Genomic DNA, 13,160 nt, shown 5'->3' with positions numbered 1-13,160 from the left:
TTCCCCAGGACAGATTCCTTCCATGTACTGGGGTAAGTAGTTGCTGCTTATATGTTAACTCCTTGCTTTTGTTTGCCAGCTGTGCTAATATATAGATAGAGAAATGTAGTCATAGTAAGATCTGTGGTAATATGTTTGTATGTTTAGTTAGGAAGTGTTAGTTTATTTTGATAATGTTTATTTTTATCTGTAGGAAATGAAGATTTGTTCAGCAATCATAAACCTATTTCATCTGATCCCAGCTGCTCCTCAGACTCTGGTTAAACCTTTGCTGGAAGTTGTGATGAAAACGGAACGGGCTATGTTGATAGAGGTAAAAGTGGAGTTTAATTTTGCTAATTGCATCTTTTATTGCTTTTATAATATTCCCATTTTAAGTGTTTTTTTTTAATTGTTCCAGCCACCTGCGTAGGATTATTTGGTATAAAAATTGATTTGTAACAAATTATCTCCTCTTTTAAGACTGATAATACTTGATTGTTTTAAGGCCTTGGGGCGGTTGTGGTTGCTAACAAATCCATTTTACACCAGTACACATGCTAAGTTCAGTGCCCTATTCTTTGCCAGATAATATGAGAGGAATGGATAAATTGAATAAAGGGAAATAATTTAATTAAAACATTATGAATGTTTCAGGCGGGCAGTCCATTCAGAGAACCACTGATAAAGTTTCTGACACGTCATCCATCCCAGACTGTTGAGCTGTTCATGATGGAAGCGACTTTAAATGATCCACAGTGGAGCAGAATGTTCATGGTAATCTCTGCGAACAATAATCCAATTTTGATAAATTGGAAGTTATTCATGTACCTTTTTACCATTATTCTTACTGTATAGTATCTGCTGTGTCAGACAAAATAACAGACTTCAGTCCTGAGGACAGATGATTTGGCACTTTTTTATAAGTATTAAATTCAGGCACAAAATTAAAATGCATTAAGGCTGAGTGGTATAGGTAAACTAAACGTGCGTATACAACTGTATGATGATACAACCTGCGGTATGTTTTCTTTAAAATTTATTCCTATAATGGTTGGTTGCCCTTCTCCAGAGTTTTTTAAAACATAAAGATGCGAAGCCTTTACGAGATGTCCTGGCAGCTAATCCAAATCGATTTATCACTTTACTGTTACCTGGTGGCACCCAAGCTGCTGTTAGGCCTGGATCACCAAGCACCAGCACAATGCGTCTTGATCTTCAGTTTCAGGCTATCAAGGTATTTATTTACTGTTTTTTCAAACGTTGTCATGGATAGTTCATATCTGTTTAGAGGGACACTCGCTATAGATACATTGAGTAATGTCACATACATATTGGTAGATTTGTAAAAAAAAAAAAAAAAATTTAAAAATTGAATTTCTCTTTCACCTGCCAGTTTACTTGTTGCATTTTACGTGTCTTAAAGCAAATAGACAGTCAGTTTGACTCTTCTGTTTCTCATTTACTAGCATAACGCTGCCAATGCTGAATAGGAATGTTTTTTAAAAAATTTAAATATATCTGTCATTGGAGTTAAAAAGAAAATGAATTAATAATTAATGAATTGTTTCTATGGTCAATTTTTGTAGAACCATATTTAGCCCTAAATCAATCTGAAATGTGTCCCTGTATATCAAGATTGCTATTATGGAGTGTTGCTGTAGCTGTGTTAGTCCCAGGATATTAGAGAGACAGTATGGGTGAGGTAATATCTTTTATTGGACTAACTTTTGTTGATGAGAGAGACAAGCTTTTGAGCTTACACAGAGCTCTCCTTCAGGTCTAGGAAGCATACTCCGTGTCACAGCTAAATGCAAAGTGGAGCAGATTGTTTAGCATAAGTAGTTAACACATATTTCATATTTTTAGTGTCTAGCAAAGTTATAAATTTAAGCTCCAAGGCACCTTCAAGCTTGGGAGTTTAAATGCATAACTTTTGCTAAACACTAAAAATCATGGACTTAATAGAGGCACTGGATTTATGGCTTATTACAACAATCTATAATGCACTAAACCTCCCCACAGTTTTACCCTACCCCACCCCCTTTTTCCCACCCCACCCCCGGTGATTGGAGAGGTGGTAATGGGCCACTTCACTTTGAGTGGTCCCTTGAAATATATGTGAACCACTTGTGCTAAACAGTCTGTTCCACCTTGTATTCGAGAGACAAGGTGAGTGAGGTAATATCTTTTACTGGACCATCTTCTGTTGGTGAGACAGATAAGCTTTCAAGTTACACAGAGCTCTTCCTCTGGTCTGGGAAAGGTACGAAGAGTGTCAGTTAAAAACAAGGTCAAACAAATAGCATGTGTGCTAACTACTTATGCTAAGCTAAGGCAGAGGTTCTAAACTGGGGGGCTGGGGGCACAGAATGTATCCGGGGGGGAGCATGAGAAGTTGGTCTGCCTTCAGAGCTGGGCGCCTGGCCAGCAGCTGCTGCTCTCCATGCTGCCTTCAGAGCTGGGCGGTGGTTTATGTACTTGAGGGGAAGGGAGCGTAAAGGGCTACAGATAAAAAGAAGGTGGGGTGGAGGGCACAATCAAATAAATTTGACAACCACTGTTCTAAGGGACCATTCAAGGTGAAGTGGCCCGTTAACACCTTGTTTCCCAGACTAGAAGAAGTGCTCTGCGTAAGTTCGAAACAGTGTCTTTCACCAACAGAAGTTGGTCTAATAAAATATATTAACTAACCCACCTTGTCTCTCTGATTGCTGCTATTAGATATAGGTCTAATAGATGTATTTGTCTTGTTTGTTTTTGGCAGATCATAAGTATTATAGTTAAGAATGATGAATGTTGGTTGGCAAATCAACATTCCTTAGTGAGTCAGTTAAGACGTGTGTGGGTAAGCGAAGCTTTTCAAGAAAGACATCGTAAGGAGAATATGGCTGCAACAAACTGGAAAGAACCTAAACTACTGGCATACTGCTTATTGAATTACTGCAAGTATGTAGAACTATTTATTGATCAAATCAGTTTTTTTTCCATTTGTGTATATTTTTTCTGTACTTTCAAAATAAAACTGCTACATAATGCTGTGTGGAAGAAAAGGCTGAAAGTTGCTCCTTAGTGCTGCCGTTAGAGCCAAAACCAAGGCTACTTTCAGTGACTCCTGGGATTTTTTAACTGTGCATGTTTAAAAGCAATGATGACTCCTCCCCCAAATTATCAAACAAAATAGTCTGATACTAGTTTCTCACAAGAGATTTTAATTGTTTCCTTTTCCAGAAGGAATTATGGTGATATAGAGTTGCTCTTCCAGCTGCTTCGAGCTTTTACAGGCCGTTTTCTCTGCAATATGACTTTCTTAAAGGAGTACATGGAAGAAGAAATCCCAAAAAACTATAGTATTTCCCAAAAACGGGCTCTGTTCTTCCGGTTTGTAGACTTCAATGACCCAAACTTTGGAGATGAGCTGAAAGCCAAGGTAAGTAAAGCAATTAAATCAAAATAGGCTGATATTTAGGTTTAATTCTCATCTTGGGAACTAGGGCAACAAACCTTGCTTGCTTAAATGTCAAAAAGAGTTCAGTAATTGGCAGAGCCAATTATGTGAAATACCATATACGTGGAAGACCAATAATACATGGAGTCAGCAATTCCTCTGACTTTCAAAGTTGAGCATTTCTTAGGTTATGCCTATGTGGCCCTGCAGTTTGGACTATGGGGTGTAAATTGCAGAGTGCACTAGTGTGCTGTGCTCTAACTCCCATGTGTGGTACACAGCTGGCGTGAACTAAAAGGTAGATACAGCACAGCATGCTAGTGCATTCTGTAGTCCATACCCAAAGTCCAGATGCAGGCTGTGTAGACAAACCCTTAATCTGCCCTTTCTAGGAAACCAATTTTTGTGTTGTGTGTGTTTTTTCTCTCCTCCTCCTCCACCCCACCCCCCAATTATCTGTCTGTTCAGGCTTTTTTACATGGGATCTCTCTAAGTTTGAAAGAGAGAACGTCAAGAGGTTCTGAAGCTGCAGTGCATTGGTTTTGTCAGTAATCGGGAATAATCCATATAGCTTTTTTAAGTAATTGTTTTATTTAGAGAACTTAATAGCATAGTATTAACTTCTTCCATTTCTGGTTTGTAGGTTCTGCAGCATATCTTGAATCCTGCATTCTTATATAGTTTTGAAAAGGCAGAAGGAGAACAACTTCTGGGACCACCCAACCCAGAAGGAGATAATCCAGAAAGTATCACCAGTGTTTTTATAACAAAGGTATCAATCCCTGCTAGCTTTAAAGAATTGAAAAGCGAAAAATAAAATAAATGTACCTGAGTTGATTGACATTTCAATCCTGATCTGAATTATTCTTGCTACTTCTGGCCAGGGCCTTCTCTAAATATAAGTGATCAATTATACTGCCTCATATAATAATTTTGAATTGTGGAGAAATATCCACCAGGAGCTAGAATGAGATTACAAATACTCAAGTTACTTGTGACTTGACTAGGATTTCAACATATTTTTTACAAATGAAGGCTTGCTGTGGCAACCCCCTGTATCACCTATCTCTTGGTCAGAAGAGTCTCTATAGACTCCTAGAAATGACTTGTGCCTCATTATTATACCGGTCGGCAAAGATAAGATAGTCACTGTTGAAGATATTTTAAAGGCCAGATCTTCAGAAGTGCTCAGCTCCCCTTTTTATAAAAATGTGCTCACTTCATTTAGTTGCCAGAGTGGGAGCTGATCTCTTATGAAAATCTGGCGTCCGTTGTGTGTGCTGAAGACTTTTGAAAACCTGGCCCTAAATGTAGATGTATGTGCATAGAGTGTAATCAAAGATCATTTGGGCAATAGAGGAGAAATGGATAGTAGCCCATTTCTTTGGAGAGTGCTGATAGCTGGTGATAAAATTACATTGTTCTAAAAGTCATCTCATCTGTTGCTGTAGATTCCAACCTGTAAAAGTATGTGTTTTTTTTTATAGACTTAGTGAACTATATTTGTCCTTGTAGTTGGTAATGTGTATGTAGAGCTTACAAAGATATTTCTTTTTTTCTCTCTCTTCTCCATTCTCATCTTGCTATCCCTCCACTCTTGGGTAGGTACTTGACCCAGAAAAGCAGGCAGACATGCTGGATTCACTCAGAATTTATCTCTTGCAATTTGCAACACTTCTTGTGGAACATGCCCCACATCACATTCATGACAATAACAAGAATCGGAACAGCAAACTACGACGCCTGATGACCTTTGCCTGGCCCTGTCTCTTGTCTAAGGCATGCGTGGACCCAGCGTGCAAGTACAGTGGACATTTGCTTTTAGCACACATCATTGCAAAATTTGCCATACATAAGAAGATAGTGTTGCAGGTATTGTTTACAAATTTGCACTAATATGCTAAAAGGATGCTGATAAGTACTGTTTCTGGTGTACGCTTTCTTTAATCCATTATTTTGTTCTGTAATGGAGGGCCTGTCATGGAGGATGGAGATGTAGTTTTGAATAATCATTATACATGTGATAACTAAAACCGCAAGAGCAGATAAAATCACACAGGGAGCAAGTATAGAAGGAGCAGGCCAAAGACCAGCACCTTGTGGAGTATCTACAAGAAGGGAACTAGTGAAGGTAGTAGGTGAGAGAGGAGAGTCACCTGGGAAGCTCAGCAGGAAGAGGAGCTTGTTCCTGGTAAAGATGGCAGCAAAAAGATCATGAAAAATGAGAATTGGACTTAATGTGGAGAAGATCATTGGTAACTTTAGGGAAGTTTTAGAATATGGAGAAGGTAAAAGGTAACTGACAGGTGTAAAGGAGAGAGATGAAGGCACTTCAAGATCGTAGGCGTAGATGACACTTTCAAAGAGCTTAGAGATGGGGGAATAAGGGAGATGAGGCAGTGAAGAAGCAGATAATATTTAGAGGTCTTTTAAAATCAGGGCATTAGTGGTATCATTTGAAAGAAAGGTGTTTGAGAAAGAGGTCAAGGGATTCGTGGGGGAGAGAATATAAGAAAACAGCATCAGACACTGGGGAAAAACAGGATAGCAGGTAGGACAAGGGAGTGAAACTACCGTTTATTCAAGGAAAAAGGTCTTAAAGAGCTGTATTATTCTTTAGAAGAAGAGGTTTGTATCATGTTTAAGAGGATTACTCCTTTTTTAGGTTTTTCACAGTCTTCTAAAAGCTCATGCAATGGAGGCTCGAGCAATTGTCAGGCAGGCAATGGCTATTCTAACTCCAGCTGTGCCTGCTCGAATGGAGGATGGTCATCAGATGCTGACTCACTGGACACGAAAAATCATTGTAGAAGAGGGCCATACAGTTCCACAACTGGTCCATATTTTGCATTTAATAGTACAACATTTCAAGGTATGTATACAGTGACCAGCCGAACAATTGGACAAATTATCCTAGATGCCTAGGAGATATAATACAGATTAAATAAAAATTAGTGAGATTCAAATTATACAGCAGAGAACAAATATTTAAAGGAGATGGTTCTCTACGCACATGTGCGTACTACAAACATTTAAAGCTGAAAATGTCTGCTGTTAATGTACCAATATATCTGGCCAATTCTGAAATGCCCCTGTCTCTTTGAACTTTTGCTTTTACATTGTTTCATCTTTCCCTTTTCTACTAACATGTCCTCTGTATTTTTTGTTTGTTAAAGCCTCCTCCACCCATATATGGTCATTTAAAGAGTCATGTTCCCAAAAGCGCACAAATGCCTGAAATACCAATTTAACTTAAGCAAAGGGTCAGTTTGGTCTTGGTCCATAAGCACTTTTAAAATTAGCTTGCACACGGTATGAAATAGCGTAAATAGGGAGCCAACTGAAGAGCTAGTAAAACATTTGAAAGGAACACTGAAAGTGAAGTTTGGAGTGGTTTGTTTCCAAAATGAAACACTAGATAGGTATGATTCTTAGGCTATGTCTGTATTGCAGCTTATGTCGGCATAACTTATGTCAGTCAGGGGGGTGAATAAAATACACCCCTGAGTGACATAAGTTACACTGACATAAGCACTGGTGTGGACAGCGCTATGTTGGCAGGGGAGCTTCTCCCACTGACGTAGCTACTGCTGCTTGCGAAAGAGGAGTAGTTAAGCTGACGGGAGAACTCTCTCCTGTTGGCTTAGAGCAGCTACATTAGAGCTTAGAGCAGCTACATTAGCAGCTGTACTGCTGTACGCTCTCTCTAGTGTAGCCATAGCCTTAGTCTGGTTTACCTGTGGGTCAGGGAAAATCTGGTCAGAAATGTCTGTTTTACCAAAGAACCAGCTTCTTGTCTTAATTCTAGAGGGATGAGCATGGTACAGATATAACCAACTCTGGGCTTAAATGCAATTAATTTACCATCCTGTTTTCTGTGTAGTAGGGAATATGTAGAATATAATTAGTTTACATGTAACATATTTATGAATCCATTTCTACAGGTTTATTACCCTGTAAGACACCATTTGGTGCAACATATGGTTAGTGCCATGCAGAGGTTGGGTTTCACTCCTAGTGTTACTATTGAACAAAGAAAACTGGCTGTGGACCTTGCTGAAGTAGTCATCAAATGGGAATTGCAGAGAATTAAAGATCAACAGGTAGGAATAGTAACAGTCTTGATGAACCTCAAAATGTTGTCATGAATTTTTTTTAAATGTGTGTATCGCTGATATTTCAGCCAGATTCAGATATGGATCCAAGTACAAGTGGAGAAGGAGCAAGTTCTGCCTCATCTTCTGTTAAAAGAGGATTGTCTCTTGATTCTGGTCAAGAGGTGAAACGATTCAGGACAGCTACTGGGGCAATAAGTGCAGTAAGAAATATTTGGTTTCCTTTTGTTCTTATAACCAGCAATTTTAAGATTAAGTAACCTTTATGTTCATTTTCCTTCATAATTTTGTAGCCTGCTCACTGTTAAACTACGATTAATTCATAGTTGTGCTTTATATTATTATTTAAGCACAATTTATTATGTACCATGACCCCTCTTTTTTATTGAACAAAAATTGTGTGCACAGGTATTTGGACGTACTCAGTCGTTGCCAGGAGCTGATGCACTTCTTTCCAAGCCAATCGACAAGCAGCATACAGATACTGTGGTCAACTTCCTCATTAGAATTGCTTGCCAGGTACTGTGTGATTCTGAAATGCATGTACCAATGCTTCATTAGTGTTCAAAAATGCAAATAACCTTTCATTATACACTCTGGGATAAAAGTATAAACTTCAACGATGGCTGTCGTCTTCTGAAAAGTTTGGAAATTGGTATGAAAAGTTCATATGAAAAACATAGGGTTGTGCTGATTTTTATGTAAATTTTTATTAAAAGTATTCATGTTCCATATCTTTGTAGTTATACTCCGAGATGTCTGGGTAGCTGATGAGACATTTAGATGTAAAGAACTTTAAGACATTGACTTGTTTCTGAGATACAAAAATATATTTTGGAACAAAACTAGAGCAGTTATTACTTAGGTTTCTACATGCCGAAATCACATGATCAGTGGGTGAGAAAACTATGTCCTACTGACCTGCACTGAGATGTAGTCTCTTACGTGCCTAAGTAACATTGGAAAATGTGGCTTAGACTCCTAAGCCACTGAGATGCTTTTGAAAATTTTACCCACAGAATAATTTTAAATGTGAATAAACTAAAGAACTTTAAACTGCTCATTGGCAAATTGTGAGCATGAACAATTAAATTAGTCAAAATAGTTCCTGTGAATTGTTTGCTCAGCTGTATTCTTCGCATAATACATTTTAAAATATTTTTGCAACCTGACATTCCTTTGAGAATTTTTTCAGAGACTAGGTAAATCCGTTAACATTTTAAAAACAGTTTGTATATAAACACAATACTAGCCTTTTGTGTAATACAGTATCGTGACTGTGTTGGTATAGTTACTTTAGCTAAGCCTTTCCAAAACTAGACAATGATATGCATATGTAGGATGTATAAAAAATTAATGAGTTATAAAGATCGTGGTTATAAATGGTTGTCATTCTGCAGTAATTTTGATTAATTGCTAGGTAAATGACAACTCAAACACTGCTGGATCTCCTGGAGAATTGCTGTCTCGACGCTGCGTTAACCTTTTGAAGACAGCTTTACGACCAGATATGTGGCCAAAATCAGAACTCAAACTGCAGTGGTTTGATAAACTGCTAATGACTGTGGTAAGTTACATTCCAGCCCTATAGAGCTTTAAGATTCAGTAACACAGGACATAATTGAGTACTGGCTTAATAAGATATTGAAGGTCTTTAACAATTTACCTATTTCTTGATAAGTCAGTATCCAAGAGATCTATTTTATTTATAATATGCAGATCTTAGGTTTAGACTATATATTGAAGATAGTAGCACAACATTGATATAGAGAATTTTAAATTAAATGTTGTCCATTTAATTACTAGTTTAATCACTGTCATTACTAGAACTAATGAAATTGATTTATAGGTTTTTTGAGTAATTATTCTTGTCATTTTTCTTGACAAGAGGATTTAGGTAAAAGTCAACATTTGGGAATGGAAGTGCACGTTAATAAATGTTAGAATCTTTCTGTCAAGCATTTGTAGCAATGCTAGTATTGTTAAATAATTTTAGTTTCTTTGTAGAGTCATTAAAACTGATTTTTGGTCTAACATGTAATGTAAATACTACATATAAAATCGATAGAAACAAAATAAAGGAAACAAATAAGCTTATGGATCTGTTTGCACATGCTCAGCAGAGACTTATAAAAGTTTGGCAAGTAAAGTCGCTGAAGATTCTATCCGTGCTGGACATGCTCCAGCCTAGGGCGGCAGGACTGTCTCTACAATTGCCCCTCTTGGCAGCTGGGAACCGCTGAGACACCCGGCACCAGAATTAAGAGCATGGAGGCAGTTCCTTCATTGTTCTCAGTGCTTCCTTTGCTGATGCCCAAGCAGGATGAAGGAGAAGGGAGGAGGCTGTCTGACTGGAATGCAGAGTGTTGAGGAATCGGGTCTGGGGATGGCGAGTAGGGAAACTGGGACAAAGGTTGGTGGAGAAACGACTGGTGCAAGGAGTTGGTGGTGGTACAGACCTGAAGAAGAGCTCTTTGTAGCGCAAAAGCTTGTCTCTCTCACCAACAGAAGTTGATCTAATAAAAGATAACACCTACCTTGTCTTAGTGAAAGGTTGGCATTCTATACTTAACAGTGAAGTTTTTAATTATGGCGTAGTTAAAGCATGCTATTAACGTAAAACAAATTAACTGGGTTAAAAAAAAAGTCGTGATAAATTGCAGTTTTAATTACACTATTAAATAATAATAGAATACCAATTTAAATTTATGATTAATATGTAGAACAGTTAAATGTATTTTTGTTTTGTTTTTGAGTGTTATATGAAAAAAAATATGTAAAACTTTAGAGCCTACAAGTACAAGCATGAAGAGGCATACAAATGTTTAGCATATCTGGCATGTAAATTTCTTGCAGGGCTGGCTACAACAGTGCCATTCGAATGCCTGTTCTCACTTTCAGGTGACATAAATAAGAAGCAGGCAGGTAAATGTAAACAAACTCATTTGTCTTAACGATTGGCTCAACAAGAAGTAGGACTGAGTGGACTTGTAGGCTCTGAAGTTCTACATTATTTTGTTTTTGAGCGCAGTTATGTTAAAAGAAATTCTGCATTTGTAAGTTGCACTTTCAGGATAAAGCAATTGCACTACAGTACTTGTATGAGATGAATTGAAAAATACTATTTATTTATCTCTCTTTGTAATATATAGTAGATAGATATAATATATTTGTAATAAAAATAATATAAAGTGAGCACTTTACACTTTTCAGTTACAACACAGAATACAATCAATATATCTGAAAATGTAGAAAAACTGCCAAAATATTTATAGTCAATTTAAATTGGTATTGTATTGTTGTTTAACAGTGCCATTAAAACAGCAATTAATCGCAACAGTTTTTTAAATCTTGTGATTAATTGATCTTTTTTAGTCATTTGATATCCCTATTTTTAATACATTACATGACAGTATGCCATATAATATGCCATTACAATACTATAAACTAAGTTATTTGTACCATGCTACTACTATAAGTAGTATGAACTTTCTTATTGTGGTAAATATGTTGGGATCACTTTTTGGTTTCCCACTGTGGAATAAAGCAGTGGCAAAGCCTACTTCGCTGCAATAGTAAATGAATTTAAGATTTTTAAAGATTTTTTTTTACCATGATTCCTTTTTCCAAATGTTTAGAAACTGTACATTACTGGTGTGAAGATAGTTGCTTTTGTAATCTTATTTTTAAAAGGTAGTCACTTAATAATTTTTTCCTCCTACCATTGGGGCTGGTTTAGTTCACCTCTGTTTAAAGGTGGTTAATGCTGTTATTTTTATATACCCTTGTACATTTGGCTTTCAACCTCTGTAGTTGATGATGCTTCATCATTATTCATTACTCAAAACTCTACTTATGCTTCTCAAAAATACTGTACAACTTAACTAATGAGAACTCCCATTAACATTCAGCACTTCAGGAGCAAATGTTATCCACGCTGAATAGAACATGCACAATTACTTAACCGCAATTCAGCACATCATTTTCTCTTCAGTCCTACAAATGAAACACTGTACATATTCAGCTTTTTGTCAGAATTATCTCCCACCCACCTTTCTTGGTCTCAGTAATGCCAATGAAAATATATTATCTGAGTGCAGGCCTTACAAGGTATTGGTGGCTGAGCAGAAATAACAGGACTTGGGTAAAACAAGACCGCACTTGAATATTTCTGTGAATAGAAGATGCAGGGGCTTGTACTTAGGAATAAAGCTGGGCCAAGTTTTATAGCTGTAACTTTTTTCACTGAAAAATGCGATTTTGGGACAATTTTAGTGAATTGTTTGTTGAAACAAATAAAAAAGAACATTCAGAAATCTCTGAACAAAGTTTAACATTGATGATGCGTCTTGTTTCAATTTTTCAGGCTATATTCACAAGGGGGATTTTAAGCACAAAAATTGGAGGAGGAGCAAGAGAAATAGGTGGTGGTAGTGGTGGTGCCCCCTTATAACATTTAGGCTGGTGGTTAGGTCACTCACCTGAGATGTGGGAGGTCCAGATTTGAATTGCTGTTCCGGAGCAGGAACCTTGAACCACTGTTCCTCCCCTCTTCCCCATGTGAGTGCCTAACCTCCAGGGTATTCTGGGGATGGGGCTCTCTTAATTTCTCCTGTTGTTGAAGCTGTTCCATTTTTTACAAAATACTTAAATATTCAGTGAAATAGACCTAGGAACCAAGTATGTCCTCCTCCCAGATGAGGTAAGTCCTCTGAACACTGGGCTATAGAATCATCCTCTGTTTCTGGCCCAATGTTTGCTCAAGTATTTTATATGAAGATTCATCAGGAAAGGTGAGACCCCCCGTCTCAGAATATCCTATAGCCTGGCAGTTAGGGTACTCACTGGCAGCGGGGCGACCTGCATTCAAGTCCTTGCTCAGGAGTGGAGTCCTGGAGATTGTTACCCTTTTCCAGATAAATATAAGAACATAGAGTAATGGTGAAGATGGCAAATTTACTTGCATGAGCAATTGAGAGAACCAGGTTGTCTGGGACTTCCAGTTGTTGAACTGTAGTCTGTCCTAACTCCCTCCAGTGCTCTGGAGAAGAAGTCTTCCAGTTTGTCATCTCTTGCAAATCTTCTACTTTCTTATTGTGGTCCTGTAGGCATCACAGAGTTGGAAAAGGCAGAGCTCGCCGCATCCAGCAGCTAGTAGGCCAAAAAAAAAACAAAAAAAACAGGCAGGAAGGTGGGTGGCCCTAGTGCTTATATAACATTTAAATGGTAAGCTAGCATTAGGGCTCCTAGGCACTACAGTAATCCAAATAATGAATAATATCCTTCTGCTTTCTGTTAGGTGAAGTCATACAGCCTAATTCAGTGTAACAGTGGTTATATTTTAGGATGGGAGACAGACAAGGCTAGCAAAATCTTTTAGTTTCCACTCATTCAGTTGGTTTAGTTTCAAACATCCTGTTTCTGGGCTTGAAGCACCCATTTCTCATAAGCGCTTCTTTTAAAGGTCCATCAGAATAAGCTGTTTTATACCTGCTCTTCAATATCTTTTTCTTTAAGGTATTTCCACAGGCAAATATAGTGCAGCCCATTGTTCCAAGCAGTGTCTAGCTAGCCACTTTCTTTGCTGCTTTCACCACTCCTGTAATGTTAAAACTATG

General features: G+C 37.7%; 1 protein-coding gene across 6 annotated transcripts in view; it reads left to right on the top strand.

The window, feature by feature from the left end:
- Nucleotides 1-13,160, top strand: part of TRRAP (transformation/transcription domain associated protein) — a 154,257-nt gene that overhangs the window by 54,666 nt on the left and 86,431 nt on the right. For all 6 annotated transcript variants that reach the window (XM_077829206.1, XM_077829205.1, XM_077829202.1 and 3 more), the window contains 12 exons: nt 194-313; nt 637-756; nt 1,052-1,216; nt 2,747-2,928; nt 3,211-3,409; nt 4,071-4,199; nt 5,033-5,299; nt 6,093-6,299; nt 7,372-7,530; nt 7,611-7,745; nt 7,951-8,061; nt 8,963-9,109. In XM_077829206.1, coding sequence (XP_077685332.1) covers nt 194-313; nt 637-756; nt 1,052-1,216; nt 2,747-2,928; nt 3,211-3,409; nt 4,071-4,199; nt 5,033-5,299; nt 6,093-6,299; nt 7,372-7,530; nt 7,611-7,745; nt 7,951-8,061; nt 8,963-9,109 — 1,941 coding nt within the window. The remainder of the gene's footprint in view (nt 1-193; nt 314-636; nt 757-1,051; nt 1,217-2,746; nt 2,929-3,210; nt 3,410-4,070; nt 4,200-5,032; nt 5,300-6,092; nt 6,300-7,371; nt 7,531-7,610; nt 7,746-7,950; nt 8,062-8,962; nt 9,110-13,160) is intronic.

The sequence above is a fragment of the Eretmochelys imbricata genome, chromosome 10 (genome assembly GCF_965152235.1).
Source record: "Eretmochelys imbricata isolate rEreImb1 chromosome 10, rEreImb1.hap1, whole genome shotgun sequence".
NCBI lineage: Eukaryota > Metazoa > Chordata > Testudines > Cheloniidae > Eretmochelys > Eretmochelys imbricata.
Note: the sequence above shows the minus strand (reverse complement) of the source record. Positions and strands in the feature narration are given on the sequence as shown.